The sequence below is a fragment of the Diplotaxodon limnothrissa genome, linkage group LG8 (genome assembly GCF_057381915.1).
Source record: "Diplotaxodon limnothrissa isolate DT_005_m linkage group LG8, D_limnothrissa_male_GT1.1, whole genome shotgun sequence".
Taxonomy (NCBI): Eukaryota; Metazoa; Chordata; class Actinopteri; order Cichliformes; family Cichlidae; genus Diplotaxodon; species Diplotaxodon limnothrissa.
Genome location: NC_140603.1, coordinates 19,165,311 through 19,186,987, shown reverse-complemented (window position 1 = coordinate 19,186,987; position 21,677 = coordinate 19,165,311). Strand labels below are relative to the sequence as shown.

The 21,677-nt window shown below is 38.1% G+C and overlaps 1 protein-coding gene across 1 annotated transcript in view; it reads left to right on the top strand.

Annotated features, from left to right (window-relative positions):
- The first annotated feature begins 6,031 nt into the window (after nucleotides 1-6,031).
- LOC146626741 (rho-related GTP-binding protein RhoN-like) overlaps nucleotides 6,032-21,677 on the top strand; it is a 32,745-nt gene continuing 17,099 nt past the window's right edge. Inside the window, exons 1-2 of the mRNA XM_085360772.1 lie at nucleotides 6,032-6,148; nucleotides 7,388-7,475. Of these exons, the coding sequence (XP_085216898.1) occupies nucleotides 6,044-6,148; nucleotides 7,388-7,475 (193 nt within the window). The 5' untranslated portion in view covers nucleotides 6,032-6,043. The remainder of the gene's footprint in view (nucleotides 6,149-7,387; nucleotides 7,476-21,677) is intronic.

Sequence of the window (21,677 nt, the reverse complement as noted above, 5' to 3'; positions counted from 1 at the left end):
CTTCTCTGAGGTCTTTCTCTTTTCCTCCTGCCTGGGATCTCCATGGTCAACATGCTTTGTAAAGTATATCCACCATGTCTCCTCTGCACATGTCCAAACCATCTCAGTTAACAGTTCACTGTTCTGTAGTGAATCCAAAACCCATCATGAGTACCTGCATAAAACAAGTCAGATCCCCATAACAACTTTGTTTTAAATATTTTTATTACTTTTTCAACAACATTCAAAGGTAGTTTCCCATAATATGCTGTTGTAATAGAAACCCTTTTCCCCCACCCTCACCTCCCGCTCTGCTCTCTTCCGACCAAAGAAAAAAAACAAACAAAAAAAAAAAAACAAGCTCAAATGAAATATATATACAATTGTACCATATGTGGCATTTATACATAATTCAAGAGAAAAAGAAAAAAAAAAGGGAAAGAAGAAAATATAATCAATAGGAACAAACAAAAATAGCATGCACAATGCTAACAATTTCCTCCTACTCCACTCTCCTACATAAGTTGTTCTATATTTACTACTTTTAAAAAATGTTTAAATGGCTTCCAAATTTCATCAAAATATATTAACTTATTTTTCAGAAAGTACGTAATCCTTTCCATTTCCATACACTGTGTCAAGGAGTTTATCCAAGCGCCAATAGCAGGAGGAACTGATGTTTTCCAATTTATTGCAATCATACGTTTTGCCTGTAATGTACAGTAATCCATAAACTTAATTTGATAGGTTGTTAATTTAATATTTTTAGGATACACTTGTAGTAGCATCATTTCTACATCCAAAGTGATCTTTTTATTTAAAATTTGGTTTATTTTGTTCATCACCTCCTGCCAAAAGGCACAAACAATTCTACATTCCCATATACAATGAAAAAATGTTCCACGGGCTTCTCCACATTTAAAACATGTATCTGGTATTCTATTATTATATTTATTCAGTTTCACCGGTGTTACATATGTTTGCATAATCCAATTGTATTGTAATAATTTTAAATTACTATTAATCGATTGTTTTTGTGCTTTTAAGCAAATTAACTTCCATGTCTCCTCAGAAATATTGATATTTAGGTCCTTTCTCCAAGCTTCCAACTTAGAAACTGATGTTTCTGAAGAGGCAGAAACAATCCAATTATAAAATGTTGAAATTAAGCCTTTATTACCACCTTTTTTCACCATAAACTCCTCTAGCTTACTTAATTGGGGAAAATTAAGGGATTTATTTTGCATAGATGAAATAAAACTTCTAATTTGTAAATACTTAAAAAAGTGTTTTTGGGGGATTTGAAATTTTGAGACTAAATCCTCAAATGAGACCATTACTCCATCACAAAACAGATCACCCACTTTCTCAACACCTTTTACTGCCCAATCCTGAAACCCTGCATCCAACTTTCCTGGTACAAATAAGGCATTTCCCCAGATGGGGCTAAACTGAGAGAGATTGTTCTTAATATTCATCATTTCTTTTATTGTAAACCAGACTTCAATCATGTTTTGAACTATAGGATTATTTGTTTCTTTCTTTAACTGTTTGGATTTCGCAGAATATAAGTACAAATTTAATGGCATTTTAAGAGCATTTGCTTCCATCCCCACCCATGACGGGGTATTTTGGGATGAAAAATAAAATCTTATTGTCCTTAATTGAATAGCCAAATAGTACCAGTAAAAGTTGGGGCATTTCAACCCCCCTGTATCAAAGGGAAGGTACAACAAAGACAAACGAATACGTGGCTGCTTCTTGTTCCAGATAAACTCTCTGATTAGTGATGTTAATTTAGTAAATAATCCAGCAGGAGGAGCCAGTGGGACATTTTGAAACATATACAACAGTCTAGGTAATACATTCATTTTAATAACGCTTATCCTTCCAATAATAGATAGTGGTAGACTTATCCAACGCTCCAAATCTTTGGAAATTTTCTGTAGTATTATATTATAGTTAAGTACCACCACATCTTTTAATGAAGGAACTATTTTAATACCTAGATAGATGAATTCAGAGTTAACAGTAAAGCCAGATATATTCTGACTTACATTTTGAATGTACCCTTGATTAAGTAACATTAATGACGATTTTGTTACATTAACTTTATACCCTGAGAAAACCCCAAACTGATCTAATAAATCCTTTACAGCGGGCACAGAATTTTTTAATTGCTTTAAAAATATTATGATATCATCAGCAAATAAAGCAATTCTATGTTCCTTTCTACCAATCCTAACACCTTGTATTTGTCTGCTGTTTCTAACAGCTATTGCCAGAGGTTCAATAGCTAAAAGAAATAAGAGTGGAGATAAAGGTGAACCCTGCGGGCACCCTCTTTTAATATCAAATTGTTCAGAGATTATCTCATTTGTCTTAACCTGAGCCACAGAATGACAATGTAATAGCTTGATCCAATGCAGAAATACGTTTCCAAACCCAAATCTAACAATGACATCAAAAAGATATGACCGTTCAATTCTATCAAAAGCCTTCTCCGCGTCAAGCGAGAGAATGGCTGTATCGTCCTGCTCACTTTGATTATGAAGAATGTTTAAAACTTGTCTTACATTATGAAAACCCTGTCTATGTTTAACAAATCCATTTTGATCATCCCCTATAATAAGTGGAAGAATACTTTCTAATCTTTTAGCAAAAATTTTACAAATAATTTTAGTGTCTGTATTGATTAAGCTTATAGGGCGCATATTTTCACACTTATTATTTAGTTTTCCAGGTTTAGGAAGCAGTATTATCAGAGACTTCCTTAATGAGTCAGTAAGATTGCCATTATTAAAACATTCTATATACATATCTAAGAGGGGCTGTGCTAATTTATCTTTAAAATATTTGTAAAGGTCAATTGGCAATCCATCTGGACCAGCTGTTTTGCCAGCATTTAAGGAGTTTATTGCATCTATAATTTCATGTATACTAATTTGCCTATCAACATTTACTTTGTCTTTTTCTAAAATTTTTGGTATTTCAAGTTTATCTAGAAATAAAGATTGCATTCTAGTTACATTATTGAGTTCAGAGTTATATAGCGTTGTCAATATGTATATATATTTTTTTCTTTTTTTTTTCTCTTTTTCTTTTTTTTATGTAACAACTGTTGCTAAACGCGGGTAATTAGTTCCTCGGCCTAGAGTGGTCATGTTTCAAGAAGAGAACGGAAGTATTTTTGGGGTTAAGGGATACCTGTATGTTCGTATTCAGGCTGGGGGGTGGGAAGGGTTGCTCTCTCAAATCGATAAATGCTCAACATGGTATAATATTTTTCCTTTTTTTTTTTCTGTGTATATATATGTGTGTATTTAGTTAATAGTATAGGTTAATATAAGTAAATATACATGACAGAAGTCTTGATTGACTGTGCTTCTTGGAATTGTAGAGGTTTGCGCATGTTAGTAAAAATAAAACAAGTCACTAGTAGGATTAAGAATTTAAAGGCCAAAATAGTGTTTCTACAAGAAACTCATATGCTAGATAGTGAGACAAATAGAATGAAACGTAGATGGCCAGGTCAAATATTTTCAGCGCCCTACTCCTCCAATTCCAGGGGCGTCATGATAATGATTCATAAATCTATACCTTTTCACGTTGAGCACGTGATTAAGGATAGCAATGGACGTTTTCTAATAATACAAGGTAATCTACTCTCCACTAGACTAAATTTAATTAATATTTATGGCCCAAATGAAGATAATCCAAACTTTTATAGCAATTTATTTCTTAAAATCTCAGACTTACAAGGTAAATGTATAATTGCTGGGGACTTAAATTGTACTCTGAATCCACAGAAGGATAAATCCTCAGGCATGGATAATACTCACAATAGAACACGAAAGGTGATCAAACAATTCATGAAGGAGTTAAATTTAAGTGATATATGGCGAGAGCAAAATCCAACCAAGTTGCAATATTCTTGCTGGTCAGGTACACATAAAGCGTACTCTAGAATAGATTACTTCTTGGTATCAACTGAGTTGGTTCATTTTATAAAAGATTGCCAGTATAAGGAAATAGTAATTTCGGACCATGCAGCCGTTACTTTGACTTTCATAGAACCAAAACTGATCAAGACTCGATTTGAATGGAGGTTTCAACTGAAGTGGATGCAGGATAAACAGTTTCTTGATTATTTAGGTAAGCAAATTAATGAATACTTTGAATATAACTCAGATCAAACATCGGCAAGTGTAAGATGGGAAGCCTTTAAAGCATACTTAAGAGGGCAAATTATAAGCTATACTAGTAATAAAACAAGAGAAAGAAATCAAAGGATAAAATATCTGGAAGTAAGAATAAAAAAGTTAGAAGAGATTAGCTTTCAATCAGGTCAAAACAATGAGTATATTGTAAAAGAACTATTACTGTTGAGAACGCAATATAATGAAATGACAAGTGAAAAAGCAGCTGTTAATTTATTGAGATTAAAGCAACAATTCTATGACCAAGGTGAAAAACCCAGCAAACTCCTGGCATGGCGTATAAAAAAGATGGAATCTGAAAGGGCAATTACAAAATTAGAAAATTCAAATGGTAATACTATAGTAGACCCATTAGAGATAAATAATGCATTTAAAAGATTTTATGATCCCCATAACAACTTAATGTTTTCATCTTGATGCATGCTCAATCATCCAGGTAAGTTAATGTTTTCTTTCTTTCCCCTGTCGTTCACCTATTGATCATGTTTACATGTCCATTTGATCATTTTTGTGAAGACAGACAAGTTAAAAGAAGAGCTGATGCATATCTTTTTCCTCAAAATCAAATATTAGGATGTTTCCTTGGCAGAGGACGCCCGCTTTAAGTGTCTTTTTACTCTCTTCACATTGTCTTTGCACAAAATAAACTTGTATCTGCTGAGACTATCAAACATACTGTTAATAAATTCAGAACATATGGTTTCCTTTTACATGTCACATTAAACTCTTGACGAGGCAACATTTTTAGTTTTCCAAGGACAATTTGACAGTTTACTTTCTTTCTGATGTTTTAGCAAAAGCAGACAAGCGCACAATGGCTGTGGGATTTAGTAAAATACTGGAAAACAAGCTATTTTTTCTCTTCTCTCTTTTTTGACCAGAAGATGGAGCTAACAGGCTGCAAATGTTCTTTAGAAGTTCTAATGCGCTGAGGCAGATCACACAGATCTTATCCCTGGTAACAAAGTTCAGAATGAAGCTGGCATCTTGTGTTTATATACAAAAGAGCAGATTAGTGATGTGGGGGTGTCACACCAGAATCCTTCTATCAGCAGCAGTGTTAAAAACCTGACTGTCACTAAACTGTGAAGACTTGCAAAGTAAATCTGTAATCATAAAGATAATGATTTTGCTACCATGGAGTATATTCTGTATATTTGTCCTGATTCTGCTCTGTGACTTTATATCAGTAACTCAAAGTGACAGTTCATAAATCTATACAAAGTAGACGTGATTAATCTGGCTTTTTTCATTCAGCAGATATTCAGTTGTTTTGAACAGAGATATATAAACCCACCTGGGTGGATATACGACGCGGGGGGTGGCGCGGTGTCAAGCTGGGCAGAGTCTGTTATAGAAAGACGTGAACAGTTGCAAGTTTTCATTCAAAATAATAGACTGTTAGCCCGGCTGTATTAGCGCAATAACAGCAGCTGCTCGCAGGGTTAAGCTGCTTTTCTAGCATGACGCGGATGGAATACACTGAGCGTTAATGTTGTTTACATGGCCAGCACCACGTAGGCTTTAAATGTGAAAAGCCAAACAGGAATCTGCATTTTAAGGACGTGACTTTGACCGAAAGCGTCAGCTGTGCGCCTCACTTGACTGGAAGAAGCAGTGGAGCGCAGCAGCGCGCAGAGCATGTAGCCGAAACTACACCAGACTGTGGAGTTGAAGTTTTCTTTTGTTTTCTTTTGTTTTTTTCTTTACCCGGAGTGTTTTATTCCATCTGTGGGAAAAAAAATAAACATTTAAAGTTGCTCTTCGACATTATTATTTGCTTGGAGCTAAATGACAAGGAGGTAGCGACACAGAAGCACTCAGTGATTTAAACAGGGGAAATCATGGAGAGCAAGGGATTACTTCGCTGTAAGATTGTGGTTGTCGGGGACAGCAAGTGTGGCAAGACGGCTCTCCTTCACGTTTTTGCCAAAGACTCGTACCCAGAGGTAAGGCAGCATTTATTAGAAATAGAAATACGCACAGCAGCCCTGAATGGTGCGACGGCACAGGTGCGTAAAGTCCCCGAAACCACGCGGCAGTGTTTTCACGTAGAGTGAGATCGCTACAAGAAGGCTTGACATTGTGGATCATTGTGGGAACTGATTGATACCTAGTTAAATGTGTGGCCTGTAAACATTTATTATAATGTATTTGTGCCGCCAAAAATATCATGGAAGTTAAAACTCGAAACTGTAAATGGATGTTCTCTTTTTTCTTTTCTTTTTAAAGAAACATTATGGTGTTCTCATTGTGTATTATTTCATCACGTCAGGATTTTACCGGGGTTTGTGTTAAGCCTCATCTAAAGTGATGCAACAGCATCATGTAAATTAATAACATAATTAGAATTCAGTGGCCAGTTATCACTGAATTTTTTTTTGCCTACGTGCGCTTTTGCGCACCGTGTCCGTCTGTTGATGTGGGACTTTGCAGGTTTGACCAGAACAACAGAATAACCGCCTGGGAGCTAGATTGTGTGCTGTGAGACGCGAGATATTAAACCCGGGAGTGTGTAATGTTTTATAGTGGTGACCGAAAACCGAATAGAGGCAAAAAGTTCGCACAAGTAATACTTTGTCTCTCAGAAGTAGTACTCTGTCTTCTTTACTTGATTACATAATTTTAATTACACCAATAAGACATCTGAAGTAAGTAAATATATATATATATAGCTTTTTAAGAACTAGTTTATGACAAAAAACTTACAGATTGTGAATGGATAAACCCCAAAGCATACTTTTTCAGCAAAACTAGAGAGGAATGCAGACTAAACTCACTAACAACAGGAAATGTGTTTAGTGAAGAAGGAAGAACTTGTGTTCCAAAGGAGGAGAATTTTTATGTGATGCAGGAAATGCATTCTGTCAGACTCTTGAACTGTTGGGATTAATCAAACCAAAGCTTTTTGAACTAAAGTTCAGAACTTGCAAATAGGTCAAAGCAAAGCATTGGACTCATCTACTTTCCACACACACACACACACACACACACACACACACACACACACCATCTCTCGCCTCTTGACATTCACAACTGCACTTACCATCCCCACAGCAGCTATTTGAATTAATTAGGAATCTGACTGTTTTGTCATGAAAATCACACCGTCTTTCTTTTTTACAGTGGGCATATCATCTCCTCCAAGCTTTGATCTAATTTTAGCCACCACACGCCTCTCGTTTCAGAATTACGTTCCCACGGTGTTTGAGAATTACACGGCTAGCTTCGAGATTGAGAAGCAGAGGATCGAGCTCAACATGTGGGACACATCAGGTGAGATTCCCAATCATCTCTTTATGTTCTCCTTTCAACTCAAGATTATCACACCAGAGTGATGAAAGGTGTGCCGCATCATCAAGCCGTGATGAGGTTACTGAGCGAGGAGCTCCAGATCGGCAGACAGCTGACTCCTTGGAGTGTTCCGCAACTTCCAGGCTGTGGGCCAAAAACATGAACAACCACAATGTGTCAGGATAATCTGTTGAGAGTACTGACTGTTGTTTTTTTTTTTTTTTAATTTCAAAATGAATTAATCTAGTCTGGGACGCAGAAACATAACTTGTGTGTATTTATATAACTTCAGTCCTACTTCAGAGCTAATCTGACACTTTCAGCAGCAGCTGAAGTGTTATGTGAGGCCTCTGAACAGCTTGTTATTCAACACATACCTACTCCGAGTAACAACCACAGCTAATCAACACATGAAAATGCAAATTAATTGCCTGCATACATGATTTTGATGAGGATTTTGGCATCTTGACTGAATTCATGCAACATGGCACCAGTTTATTTCAGATAACAAGTGTTCTCTGTCCACTTGTAGCGCTGAGAGCTTGCAAAGCTGTTGCACAAACTCTTAAATGTGTTTACTGAACATTTTTTGATTTACAAAGTCATTATATCTTTTCAAGAATTCACTTTGGAGAGATGATCAGACGGAGGGCCTCTATGGGTCTCCAGATGTGCATTAACTCTCTCCCATTTAGACCCCTTCATGTTTCATTTCTACTTACAAAACTCCCCAAAACTTGTTCTCACACAGCGTGAGAGCAGCTTTACTGCAAAGTGCTCCATTAACCTCCACCCGTGCAGACAGGGAGACCAGCTAGGCAAGCTGGAGATTAAGAGCTGCTGCAGCTGCCGAGGCTGCTTTGCGGTGGGTGAGGCCGCTTTGCGGTGTTTAAACAACACCCTGCGAAATTACCGGCTGGCTCACGCACATACCTTTCCCTCACTAAAACACTTAAACAGTAATTTACTCCGCCTCGGAAAGAAATGCAATTCACCTTTTTGTGCGAAGCAGGTGCCGTTCAGAATTGTTTTGTCACATTATTGGAATCTGAGCGGACATGACGCTCCCAGTTGTGAATGAGTTTATGAGGTGTGAGGTAAAAGAAGGGCCAGCTTCTGTCAAAAAACTCCATAAACATGTATAAGACAATAAAATCTGCTTACTTGTGCTACTGTGAAAGAAAAAGAGGAATTAGATTGTAATGTGCATCACTTTAGGAGGGTTTACAGAAGGATTTACTCAAGTCAGAGGGATTTTTCTTTATATACGGGCACCCCAAAATGTTGCATGTCTAACTGAAAGGGATTTAAAAAGCAATACTATCTGATTTTATTAGAATTTTTTATACAAAACTATATTATAACTAATAAATGGTACTAGAAGCTATAAAAAGAAGCCAATTCTGCAAGCACCAGTGGTTACAATATTAGTTTTGTGTGCTCATTAGATGCCTTGATAAGAATCAGACGAGAGAACATTTATTATACAAAGACATGGCCCCATATTGAGCAGCAGTGGTTAACGGGAGCTGATCCAACTCTGACCTTAGGTGGCTTCTTCCAGCTCTCTTTAAGTGAGGAGGAGACATGTGTGTTGCCTTGCAGCATCCCTGCCAGCTATTCTGGGTTTGTGTCAGGAGACAGGTGCATCGGCAACTACATCAGTAACACCACAATTCCCTCTGGTACCTGCTGTGTTTTACTAATAGCTGAACGGGGGGTTACAGTCACCTGGTGTGCTTACATGGAACTTTCTGTATATACACTGCTGCAATACCCTTGACTTTTAAACTTGCTCCTGCTTACTTTATGCAATCACAGATTTATGTGATTTGATAAAGAACATGCTTTAGCTGATATGTGTGTTTGTGACATGTGGCATGGCAGTGTGTGCAGTTTGTTTAACCGCAGGTGAACTGACTCAATGAAATTGAAGTTCTGGATGAAACACTAAATATAAAAAAACCCCAATCCCAAGCTTCAGAGCACCAGAGGTTTCAAATATATAAGAGCAAAAACTCATCACACATTTTAAGCTATGAAGCTTGAACTCCAGTGTGGATGACAGGGGAGGAGATAAGAAGAAAAGGATCATGTTGAGTTGTTGTAGAGGCTCACAGATAGGAGAGTGTATTAGGCAAGGTGCCAGAAGCGGTCTCTGAGCTGCCCGCTTATTGTGCAGAAACAAACAGTGGATTTAATTAATCAGGCACTTGCTGTGTGACCGAACACTTGCCCCCTGTCTCTTTCATTCTTCATCTTGCCACACAACCCACCTCCTGCTTCCCTCTGCTACATCCAAACATGCTTGTAGTTTAAACTCCCTTCCTTGTAGGTTAAACTCTTTTTTTCCCCCTGCCAATTTAAACTTTACCCTGAATTTATTGCCCACTGGCTCCTTACACTTCCTCAGTCTTTCAGTCATTGTCATGTTGCTCTGTTTCTGTCTTCAGTCATGTGGCGCTGCAGGTGAGACCAAGTTGAGATCAAGCTCAGATAAATGGCAATGGCATTCCTGTAAAAAAAGAGACCCTTTCTAAATGGTTCTGCACCATTTCTATCAAAACAAGGCTGGAGATGGTATGCCATCACAAAACTAAATCAATGAAAAAGAAGTGCATTGAGTGTATTGTAGTTAAAATACACTATACCTTCTATGTCTCCTCATCATGACACAGAGACTCATTCACTGTCCTGTAGTCCTGTTGGCTGGATTTTTGCAACTCATTATCATAAAGATGTTGAAAAAGAATCTCCAGTTAATCCAAAACGGTGCAATGAGACTTCCATTGGCCACGCATTAAATAAATAACACTGACTATTTTCGTCTGGGCCTCCAAACTCCGCAGATTGAGCCCCATCATATCTTAATGATGGCATAGTATTATATTATCCCAACAGAGCACTTTGCTCGCCGACTGCAGACTTACTTGTGGTTTCTAGAATTTCTAAAAGCAGATTTCAGCTCCTGTGGAACCACCTCAAGAGACAGACACCCTATCTACGTTTAGGATCAGAATAAAACATACTCTTTGATAAGGCTTATAGCTGGGGCTTGATCAGGTGACCAGGATCCATCTATTAGTTATGCTGCTTTAGGCTCAGACTGCTGCGGGACTTCATGCAATACACTCAGCACTTCCTCTCCACTCACCTCTTGGTACTCCCCATATATCTCATTAAATTCTTGTCTTATTTCTTCCTTAGTCTGTGTTTTATCCTGTCTCCCTTTGTTCTTTCAAACTCCTCACCCCCCACCACCTCCTAAAACCAGTTGAGGCTGATGGCTGCCTCTCCCTGACTCTCATTCTGCCGGAGGACTCTTCCTGTTAAGAGGGAGTTTTTCCTTTCCACCATTCCAAAGTGATTGCTCATATGGGTGATCAATTTATTGTTTGTGCTTTATGCCTAATACTGTAGGATCTTTACCTTACATTAATGGCTTGGATTGACTGTTTATGTGAATGTGATTTATAAATAAACCTGTTTTGAACTGGTTTGGATACTTTAGTATTTACCTAACCAATCAACAGTGACTCCCAGAGCAATGCTGTCTGGTTTATGCAACATGGGATGAATGCAAAGTTAATCACTGGTTTTAGTACAAGATGATGATAGACTGGATCTGATTTCGAATCACTGATGTGGTTGATTCATTCAGAGGTCTTGAATGAAGATATTTCCCCCCCCCCCAAAATCTCTAACTTTCAATGGTTTAATCAGTATTTGCATATACAGAGATCAGCCTTGAGGTTAAATAAATAACACTGACTATGTTTGTCACAATGCAATTCAAGACTGGGCCTCCAAACTCGGCATATTGATCCTCTACATAAAAAACTTAATTCACAGAGGCCCCCACACATTACAGATATTACCTAAAGGTATAAGTGTACCCCCAAAGATGGATCGGAGATGTTTTTGTTAGCAGCAGGCGTGGCTACCCAATATGAGGTAGGCATTTTTAATGCTTTGGGTGAATGGTATGGGCTTTTATTCTAATTCATCTTCATAAAAAGCCTCTGCAATGTTTAATGGACAATGAATCCCATGGAGTCATCAGATCACAATAAAAAAAAATTAAAAAAACAAATGGAAAATAAAAGTAGTCTAAAATTGCAAGCATTATTGATTATGATGACACAGCAGTTGTGTAGCAAGAACTTGTTACTCTTCAAATAAAAAACAAATAAAAGTGCTTAAAAATCTGATCCCAGCTGACCTAATTTTGTCATAACAGTTTATATGTCTAGATTTGCCCTTCTCTGCAGTATTCTCCTCCTCTCTTTAATTTCATCAATTCTTCCTAATATCCCCTCAGGCTGCCAACCTCCCACCCGGCTCCTTCTCTGTCTCTGTCTCCAACAAGTCAAGGTCAGGAGTCCCACTGTATTGGGGCAGTGCCCTCTCAGCACTCTTGCTCTTGATTAGCTTACCTTGCGTTTTCTTTGTCTGTCTCTCTATCCATCTTTATCTCTTCCTCACTTTTCACTCACTCCTTTTCTCATTTCCCATACTTCTTTCTCCCAGATTCCGGCATATGGCTCACTGTAATCTGTCTTTATACGCAGCGACAAAAAAAAAAAAAACTGAAGCAAAGCATCCTGGAAGCAGCAACAAATCAGTCAGAATGCACAGTTAGGTCCTTAGATATTTGGACGATGGCATAATCTTTGTCACAATAAACCCAAACAGTGGGTTTCTTGATGATTTTTTTTATTTAGGGTCATTGTCAAGGCTCATAATTACAGACTAAGACAATTCTAAATATAAGGATTGTTTTTTATACCTGGATGAAAATCCTTTGCAGTCAGTGACTGTGTGAAGTCTCAAACCCTTCATTTTGCTCAATAGCCCTGTACACTACAGAATTCAACCTGCTACTACTATCAGCAGTCACATCATCAATAAGCAGTAGCTACATGGGCCCCATACATGCAACCTACATCTGCATACATTCTGCAATCCTCCACTTTAGTGTTTTTCTGAGTTCCTTCAGGCTGAGTTTTGTTTGTTTTTTAAAGAAAAGTAGCAGATTGTTGATTTGACCACTCCTGATATTTTTGCTGTTTCTCTGACAGGTTTTATACTGTGTACATATATACAGTATTTTTTAGCCTGAAACCATGAAACTTGTAGCTGCTTTGGAATACAAATGTCCTACTGTAAAACCCAGACAAAGGTTTTTACAGGGATGAGGAAGTAAAAGAGCAAGAAAACAAAAAACCAAAAAATCCTGTAGAGCCAAGGATGGCTTGCCAACAATGAGCTCAGGAATGTCTTCAGTTTGGATGTTGGATACTGTTGTGAATTCCGGCAACAACTTGCACTGCACTGGTGCTAGGCTTGGTTCTGCCTTTCAGACAGGGAATGATCTCAAATGTGCTTATGGAACATTGTATTCATTTACAATAAGAGTCAAACCTCTCACAGCATGTGCACATTTGCACTTACTGCAAATGTGCAGACTTGGCAGCTGTCTGCAACTGAAACAAAGAAGGCTGAAGTGACATGGTATGGATTTTTTGCGAGATGGTGGAAGAAGATTGTCATGGAAAAATGGGCAAAGGTGAAGCAGAGGCAAATTGGAGCTGCGAAATAAATAGTGCTCGACTGAGTGAGATAACGACCCCTCCTATTAACGAAGTCTGTTATGAACAACAGCTTAATTATATTGGATGCATTGGAAGATGTGAACTGCTTAAACAAAATCAAACTAGCATCACAAGCGGCGTGGAAGATGTTTGAAAGTCTGCTGTGTGTAGACGTCCAACAGATCAATCAGATTTTGCACTGCTGTTGAACACAATGTCCACACAGAAGTATCCCATAAGTGACTGAAATCATGGAAAATCAGTGATGATGGTCTCCTCGATTTGCATTGGACCTTGTATTGAAAATTCCAGTGAACAGCGTACAAAAGCAAAAATAACCATAGATATTTTATTTGCTTAATATGCCATGGAATAACAAGGGAGCAGGTCTCACCTGACCATGAAACTGCTTGTCAGTTCATTACCTTTGAGCCTCTGAACATAAAAATGGCTGTAATCCCTAAACAGATATCACAATATTTTTTTTAAACAGCTTGAACTGAAGCTAAAAGTCTGTACTTCAGTCGTGACTGATTGCTTTGAAACCCACTGTAATGGTGCGCAGAGGCAAAATGACAAAAAGTGCATCATTGCCTAAAATAATTGTGGACCTAACCGTATGTGGGAGCTAATTAAATGTTTTCCACTGGCTCCCAGTGTGATTTTATTTTGCTGCACTGATTGTCCTGTGTGGCTTTGTTCAAGTCAAACATTTTTCTAACTTGAGCCGAAAGGAATTCAGATTTCACGAGCATCTGTTTTACTCAGTTATCAACCGATCTTTGAGTGCGAGGCTTAAAAAGGTCATAAATGAGATTAATACATAGACTCCAGGGATGGCATTTACATTCTTAGCTAATTGTATGGTATTAATTATGAATATGCCCTAAAATGACTTTTCCCTGGATACTTAGGTACAAATAAATCATGGTTTTATTATATTAAACTTCACATTAAATAGAACTTTGTCCTGGTTCACCTTCTAACATTATTATTTCTTAACTATTGTATTTGGGAAAGTATATTACAAAAAGCTAACATAACTACATATATATATAATATGTAATATAATATATTATATTACATATTAGGACAAGGTTAGGACAAGAACAAAAGCTTGAGGTATGTCAAATTATTTTATATATATTTTATATTTTTTATATATATATATATATATATATATATATATAATATGTAATATAATATATATATTATATAATATATATATTATATAATATATATATATATATATTATATAATATATATATATATATAATATATATATTATATAATATATATATTATATAATATAATATATATATTATATAATATATATATATATATATATAAAAAATATAAAATATATATAAAATAATTTGACATACCTCAAGCTTTTGTTCTTGTCCTAACCTCCTGACAGCCACCGGTCCTCTGAGACCAGTGAGGCTTCAATGAAATGGATCAGCCTGCTAGTAACAAAGTGCATAAACATTCATTTAAAACTGATTCTTTGCTAGGTTCTTTGTTATGTGCACACACTCCTTCATCCCTGAATGATTCATAGGTGAGTGTTAAACAATCCTCTCAAAAAGTCAGGTACATGGACTGGACTGAAAATGAGCAGAACAAGCAGCCAATGTTTCCTTTTTCAGCCCTAAAATTACCCTTAGATCTGATCGCTGTCATCAGCAACATTTTCTGTTGCAACGTGTTGCTCTTTTAAGATATAAATAATAAACATTTCTCTAAAACGCACCTTAAATTACTTGCTCAGAACGAAATGGCACTGGGCAACAAGCTGCTAAACATAATGGAGCCAGGTGTTTTCTTCAGGAAATGAGCCCGACATAGCTCAAAGGAAAGTGGATCGTGCCGTTACATTCAGAAACATGACTCTAAATAAATGAAAATGTTACTCTAATGTCAACCTGAAGTATAAATGCGCAGCTGTTTTGGTTCCTGCTCCTATCGAGTAGCTAAAAAATTGCAGAGTGCTTTGTTTCAGCATATTTCACACACGCAGAGTGTGGACACTTAATGAAATGTGACCGTTTGGCTTGTGCGCCTTTCTGTCAATGTAAAGAAATGCCGTGTAGCTGAATTCTGACCTTATTCCCCCACTGGGGCTAGATGACACTGAAATGACTCAACTCTGCATGATGCACCTGCCACAACAACAAAGGTGTTCAGATCACCTGGGTTTTACAGGTGACTGTGTGAACATGTGAGGTATGAGTTAATAAAACAACCGGCTCAACCTGCATTATCACACCTATAGCAAGTGAACAGTGAAGGAATGCACTGTTCTGAATTCTACTTCAAGTTAGCTTCCTGCTCACTGGAACTTTCCTAACTTCCTCGAGCCGACAGGGACATGCCGCGACATGTTAAAACACACACAGATACTTAAACACACAAGCAGTGAAAATACTGTTTGCCCCGTTGAATCCAACCTTCCAATCTATCCCAGGTCAGCAGAGTCTGTGGCAGAGATTTCCTCAACAATCCATCATTCATTTATGAGCTCTTTTTTATGACCCCAATTACATGTTGGCTCCTTGAAAGCAGCACCCAGATGTGCTTTAAGCGAGCGTCTGGGCAAACGAGTGGCACTGGCTCCATGACAGGACGGAGCGGAGAAAATGGTCTGGTGTGTCGAAGCGTTTCAGAGGCTTTTTGGATAGAAGTGTGGATAGCAGGGAACTGGGTTTGTAGTCCAAGTTCTGTTGTTTTTTTCTTTCCTACTGAACATGTGCAGGGGTGTGTGTGAGTAAGGGTATGAGTAAGTGCTGAAAGAGATTACACAAGTGGGAAAATATATAAATAGGGACAGTGAAGGGATGGAGGAATGTAGAGTCCTGGTGGAGTGCTAAGTGCTTGGAGTCGTGGATGGGAGACGGTATATGCTGAGTGTCAGTAGGGTTTCATGGTGCGAGCTTGTGCTCCAGCCAGCCGGGTCTCATTCTCCTCTGCTCATGCAGTCCATTAGAAGACCAAGGGTGCATTTAAAATGAGTGGCCTAGATGCGTCTCTACTCCATTCCCCCGGGACACGGAGTCTGTTTCTCAGCTAGTACCTGTAGTGTGTAACTCAGCAGTCTGTCTAAGACTTTTGAATGAACTTGAGCACAGCGAACATCATCATTCATTTAAAACATCAGGTAAAACAACATGACATTTACCACCCAGCACAATGCGCAGACTTACGGAGACATTTTTCACGCACTAACGCATATGGCAGGTGGCATATAGAGTATACTGCATGCCTGTTACAGCAGCTCTTCTCATTTTTAATTATATGCCTTTATTCCTCTGCCAGCAATTTGTGCTTAAAATGGGAAATTAAGCAGTGCAGATGTACTTTCTAATAATTGGTTGTCATCTCTTTTTTCTTATTTCTTTTTAAACCTTCTCCATGACTCCTCTGCCAAAACAGGAACTGAGGCAGAGGTTTGTTTGTCTGTGTTAGTGAAACTGTGCAAAAACTACCAATCTTTATATCATGATATTTGTTGGAGAGCTGAGAAAAGGAAGAAGCCTTTCATTTTTTTTTCGTCTTTGGTTCACCTTTGATAAAATTGCACAACAGGGCGTTGGTGGAAGACAATTACATTTTTTTGTAGAGCAGAAGCTGCTTAGTTATATATTCTCTCAGTATTTCATTTTTATGAATAATCTATGAAGGGACTGTTTGTTTCTTTTTGTTTTTCATGATGCATTTTCATTTTTGTTTACAGTTCATTATTTTTGCTTATCACGGGTCTGGAAGCTAACAGGTGTTAGCCTGTGTCGTTGATATAAATGTAGTGAAGTACTGCTGGTCACTTCAATACATGAGTTGCATAAGTTTTAGCTAATGTAATTACCATGGCAACATCATGGCAATGTCATGGCAACTGGGTATATCACTCATGTAGCACGTTGTCTGACAGTGTGTTTAAAATATTTACTTTTAACCTGATATAACACATTCCAGCAGCACAGGAAAAAGAAAGGCAGAATTTACTGGTTAATCCAGATAAGTAGAATGATAATAAAAGGTCAGAGTACAATAAAAGTCCTTGGAACTGGTTAAATGTGCTCCAACATAGCAAAAAGTTAAACCATGAGAAGAAAATTACCTGTGACTGTAGCTCTACTGCTAACTTCCTTTAGCATTTATTTAATCTTTCGTATTCTCTGTTATATTCTGGTTCCTTTTCTTGATTTCGTAATGTTTAGTTATTATCTCTTAGTATTGGTTATGTTTCCTGTTTTATTGTGATAGCGTGTTGTCTAGTGTTCCCTTATTATTAATGATTTGCTCCTACTTTGTTTCCCATGTGTCTCCACTTCCCCTAACCACCCGTGTGTGTGTGTGTGTGTGTGTGTGTGTGTGTGTGTGTGTGTGTGTGTGTGTGTGTGTAATGTCTCAGTTTCCTCTTGTCCTTTGTCAGAGTGTACTGTTCAATTTCTCGGTGTTGGTCTGGTTCCTGATCTTTGGCTCCTAGAATCTCAGTTTCTTTACGAGTTTATAGTTTACAGTTTTCCCTTAAGTTCTGCGTTTGAATCATGTAGTTAAATATATCAGCTCAATAAAGGGCTCGCCTTTACTTAAACCTCCACCTGCCTCTGTGTCTGCATCTTGGATCCTTCTGTACTCACTGAAAAGATTTTATTACACACTTTGTTTAGACACACAGGCCACTCAAGGGGTATATCCACTTAAGACCCTCTCCATCCCTTATCTATAATGCACGATGCAGCTTTGACCACTCACTTCAACCCCCCAACACCTGCCATTACTCCTACAGCAGGAGGTGGTGGATGGTTTTGACCTTGTTTCTACTGCATGTGATTCACCATAATTAAAGTACAAGCATGAGTGAACCTGGTTTTTCTGTTTTCTGTATTCACGTTAAAGTAAAGTAAAATCCCTGAAATACAAAGTAATTAAGTGAATGCGTGCACACAAAAGACAGGGATGAACCAATAATGAGAACGATGGACCAGTTGATGGAGATACCGACAAGCACAAAATGTGTAGTCGTGTAAACGCTGCGTTTAGTTACCACTCGATGACATTTCAGCTCTGCACAGAAGAAAACTGTGATTCTGTTTCTTAATTAACTCAAATTTAGGCAAAACACTTTAAGAGCTTAAGAGCTTACTAGATCATGCAAATTTGTGATATTTAAACTACATTCAAAAGGTCTGGTCCAGACAAGTGGTGAACAACGAATGTTTTTATACTTTAAGTTTAAATGTAGAATGCGGTGCATGGAGTCACATACAGTTGGGCTGGTTGAGGCCCAGATGCCAGTCTGTTCCCTCTGTCATTAATTTAAAAGACTCCTGCTGGATTACTGCTGATTTCAGGCAAAGTACGCTCAGTGGCAGCGCTCTCCCTCTATGCCTGTTGAGTTAGAAAAATAACATCATATACAGTTTTTCAGCAAAATCCAGCCAGGTTACAGCTGCTACTTGGCAACACTCTAAATAAAAAACTTTAGCTAGGCTTGGGTATAAACAGAGACAGTGTAATCTTGTTCCTGATGGCTCATAATTTGAAGAGTTTCCAATAAAGAGCTGGTCCCACTTCAGCGTTCAGCAAAATAACAGACAGATCACATACTCCAGCATGAGTGTGGTAAAGAAAATCCAAATCTGTTGTCACATTGCTGACAACCACATTGTGCAAAATGTGTCTGTCTGTGCCTGCGACTGCCAGGACCAGCTTCACTCAGTCCTCCACGCTGCTTTTCAGGCTATTATTGTTCAGTATTCAAGCAGAGAGGTATGCATAACAACAAGCACGGTGTGCTCTGGTTACATGAATCTCTGATTCATGTACACCTAAAATGGATTATTCTCAGTACAGAAGAGAACGGCTTACCTGAGGAGCAGTCCTAGCCTTCTCCTCGTTTTTTCCTATCAAAATAAGAGTTCCAGTTATCATAAATGTGGTGCGTGACGAGGTCATGGCATTAATTGATTTATATCAGCTATTAAGAATAAATAGAAAACTTCTGTAACATGAATTTTTTTATTATCTAATGGCAGCCGTCAGTGGATGGATTTACACTTGTCATGGTTCAGCTACCATCATCCTGACCATATATGACCATCTGTTATGGCGTGAGCAAAGTTCCATACAAAGGTCGTATGATGACCTCTGTGCTGTCTCCATGGCAACTGAGAAAATTCCATCTGTTTATAAACGGTACTTGACTTTGACCCAATGGGTCAGGGGATGTGCGACCGAGTATGATGTAATTAGACTTTTTCAGGTGCTTCACTTCCCAAACACAGACAAGCACAGAGTCCAAGGGGTTAGAAGACTGATATGATATATCATCACTTAACAAGTTCATAATATTTGATTGATGGAGCATAGGCCTTTCCCTCAATCCCTTATATGATGAATTTATAACACAAGCTTTAATGGCTCAGTTACATTAGGAATAAAAAGAGACACAATCTGCTGGAGAATAGCTCTTTCAGTCACTTTTGATTGCAAGATAGTTACACAGGTCTCCTGATTGGGTAGCAACCTGTCCCCAAACAGTTGCAGTTTAACTCAGACTGACTGAAGTGATTGACGAATGTAAAGGTTTGCAAATAATCACCATCTCATTGATAAATGCATACAAGTCTGTCAGTCTGCGCTGATGAGCGCACAGGCAACACATCTGCAAAGGGGAGTCAACTGGTTGCCACCTGTTATATTCTGGTTTTATTCCTACGCAAAAGCAAGATTGCTGAGAGCCTTTGCAGTTTTGCAGTAAAATTGCAATCCTGCAGTAACTACGTCAGTATTTTTAGAGCAGTTTCTGACTTTCTGTTTCAGCTCTCTCAGGACTTTAAATGTAAGTAGTTAAATTGTGAATGTGAATTTCTGTGCATGCAAACGGCAACAGATTTGGAGTTTTCACCATTTAGCAGTGAATCGCCATATTATCACAAACAGATTGCAAGTAATTTTCACCTTGACCCTGTTGAAATGCAAACTGATACAGTGAAATCCGTCTTATTGCTGTTTTATCGTCGTCTTGATGCCCCGTGGTTCCCGTCTTCAAAGCAACCAGTTCAAAGGCAACGAGATCACGGTTCCATTTGCCGCAGTCGCAATAATTTTGTTAGTGCTGCAGTCTCCAACCGCTGTTTTCCTTAGTGTGACTTTAGCACAAGAATATTGTTATCTCCAAGTCTAGATAACCCTGATGACATCATTAGGTTGCTCGGAGATGATGTTAGACATCAAGCATTTGTTTTGATTTTGGCTTTGTTTGCTCCACTGCCCTTAGATTAGAAACATTAAAACGCTCTAATGTGTCTAGAAAACTTTGTAGCTCAATAGCTTTGCAACTCGCTTTGTTTAAGTGGCAGACAAAGAGATAACAGAGGAAAATGAATAAAACTTTTATGTTAAAATGATGATGCTTTAGCTTTTTACAGAGCAGCAGACAAAGCAGCAGACTGTCTGCTCTGCACGGTGTCTCAGAGTGTTTACGAATGTACGCCGAGTGATCAGCCTCGTGGAGCATGCATACAGAGTGGACTCTATCGCTGCCTGGTGCTCAACCGAACTTACAGGCTGATTCCATATTGTCTGCATATTTCACACAGCATGAGTACGTAGCACTAATGCTCAGCCACTGCAGGGGGCATTATTTATATGTTCGAGGCGTAGCAGATGAATGCATTAATCAATAGCATTCATTTCTTGTGCTGTTTTCTGTCTGGATGTATTTCAGGAATGAAAACCCAAACTATTTCTTCAGAAGGGCATGACTAGGACAAACAGGATTTTAATATTAATGAACATTTCTGCGCTGTGATGAAAGTTGGCAGGAAAAAGCGCCATAAGAGGGGATTAATAATGATTTTCTGTGCTAACATCTCAAAAGGTGTGTGTGTATGTGAGTCTGTTTCTTCAGAATCATGCAGCTATGCATACAAAAGGCTACGACAAGTCTGATTGTCTCTTATCAGCAGCTTTACAGCTTTGAGCTTGACTAACCCGAGACATTACCCAAAATACAGCACAGGAGGTTTAATAATGAGTTTTTACAAGTTCAGACAAAATATAAAAAAGAGATATCTCTGGAGCACATATATAAAAAATCACTAACAAGATTTGGCATATTAAACATAAAATAGATAATATTCCTTCCTTATTTTCTAAATTAAGAAACCTGCCCATCGGGGATCGTTTAAGGCTGCTCCTCAAGGAATTCTGCTTCATAAAAAGTGAACTTCTCTAAAACGTGCAGGTGGCTGATGAATTAAACAAAAAACAAACAAACACAATAATTAAAAAAGATTACGAGGCTACAGATTCTTAAACTGGACTGATCAAATATCAGGGAGGATTTTACCGATAAGGCCATTCAGAGGATGGGGCGCTGCACTGGAACTGTTGGCGAGAAACATTTTCGGTGAGGTAAAGATTTTCTTTTCTACCATTTTTCTTAAGAGCAGCACACTGGCACCATGCGTATGACAAACGTTCTTGTTTACTACGCGCTTCCCTCATCAGTTTACAGCGATGTGAAACAATTAGTCAGGAAGAAGTGTTGAAATGATGGAAAAGCTTTTTCCACCAAAAC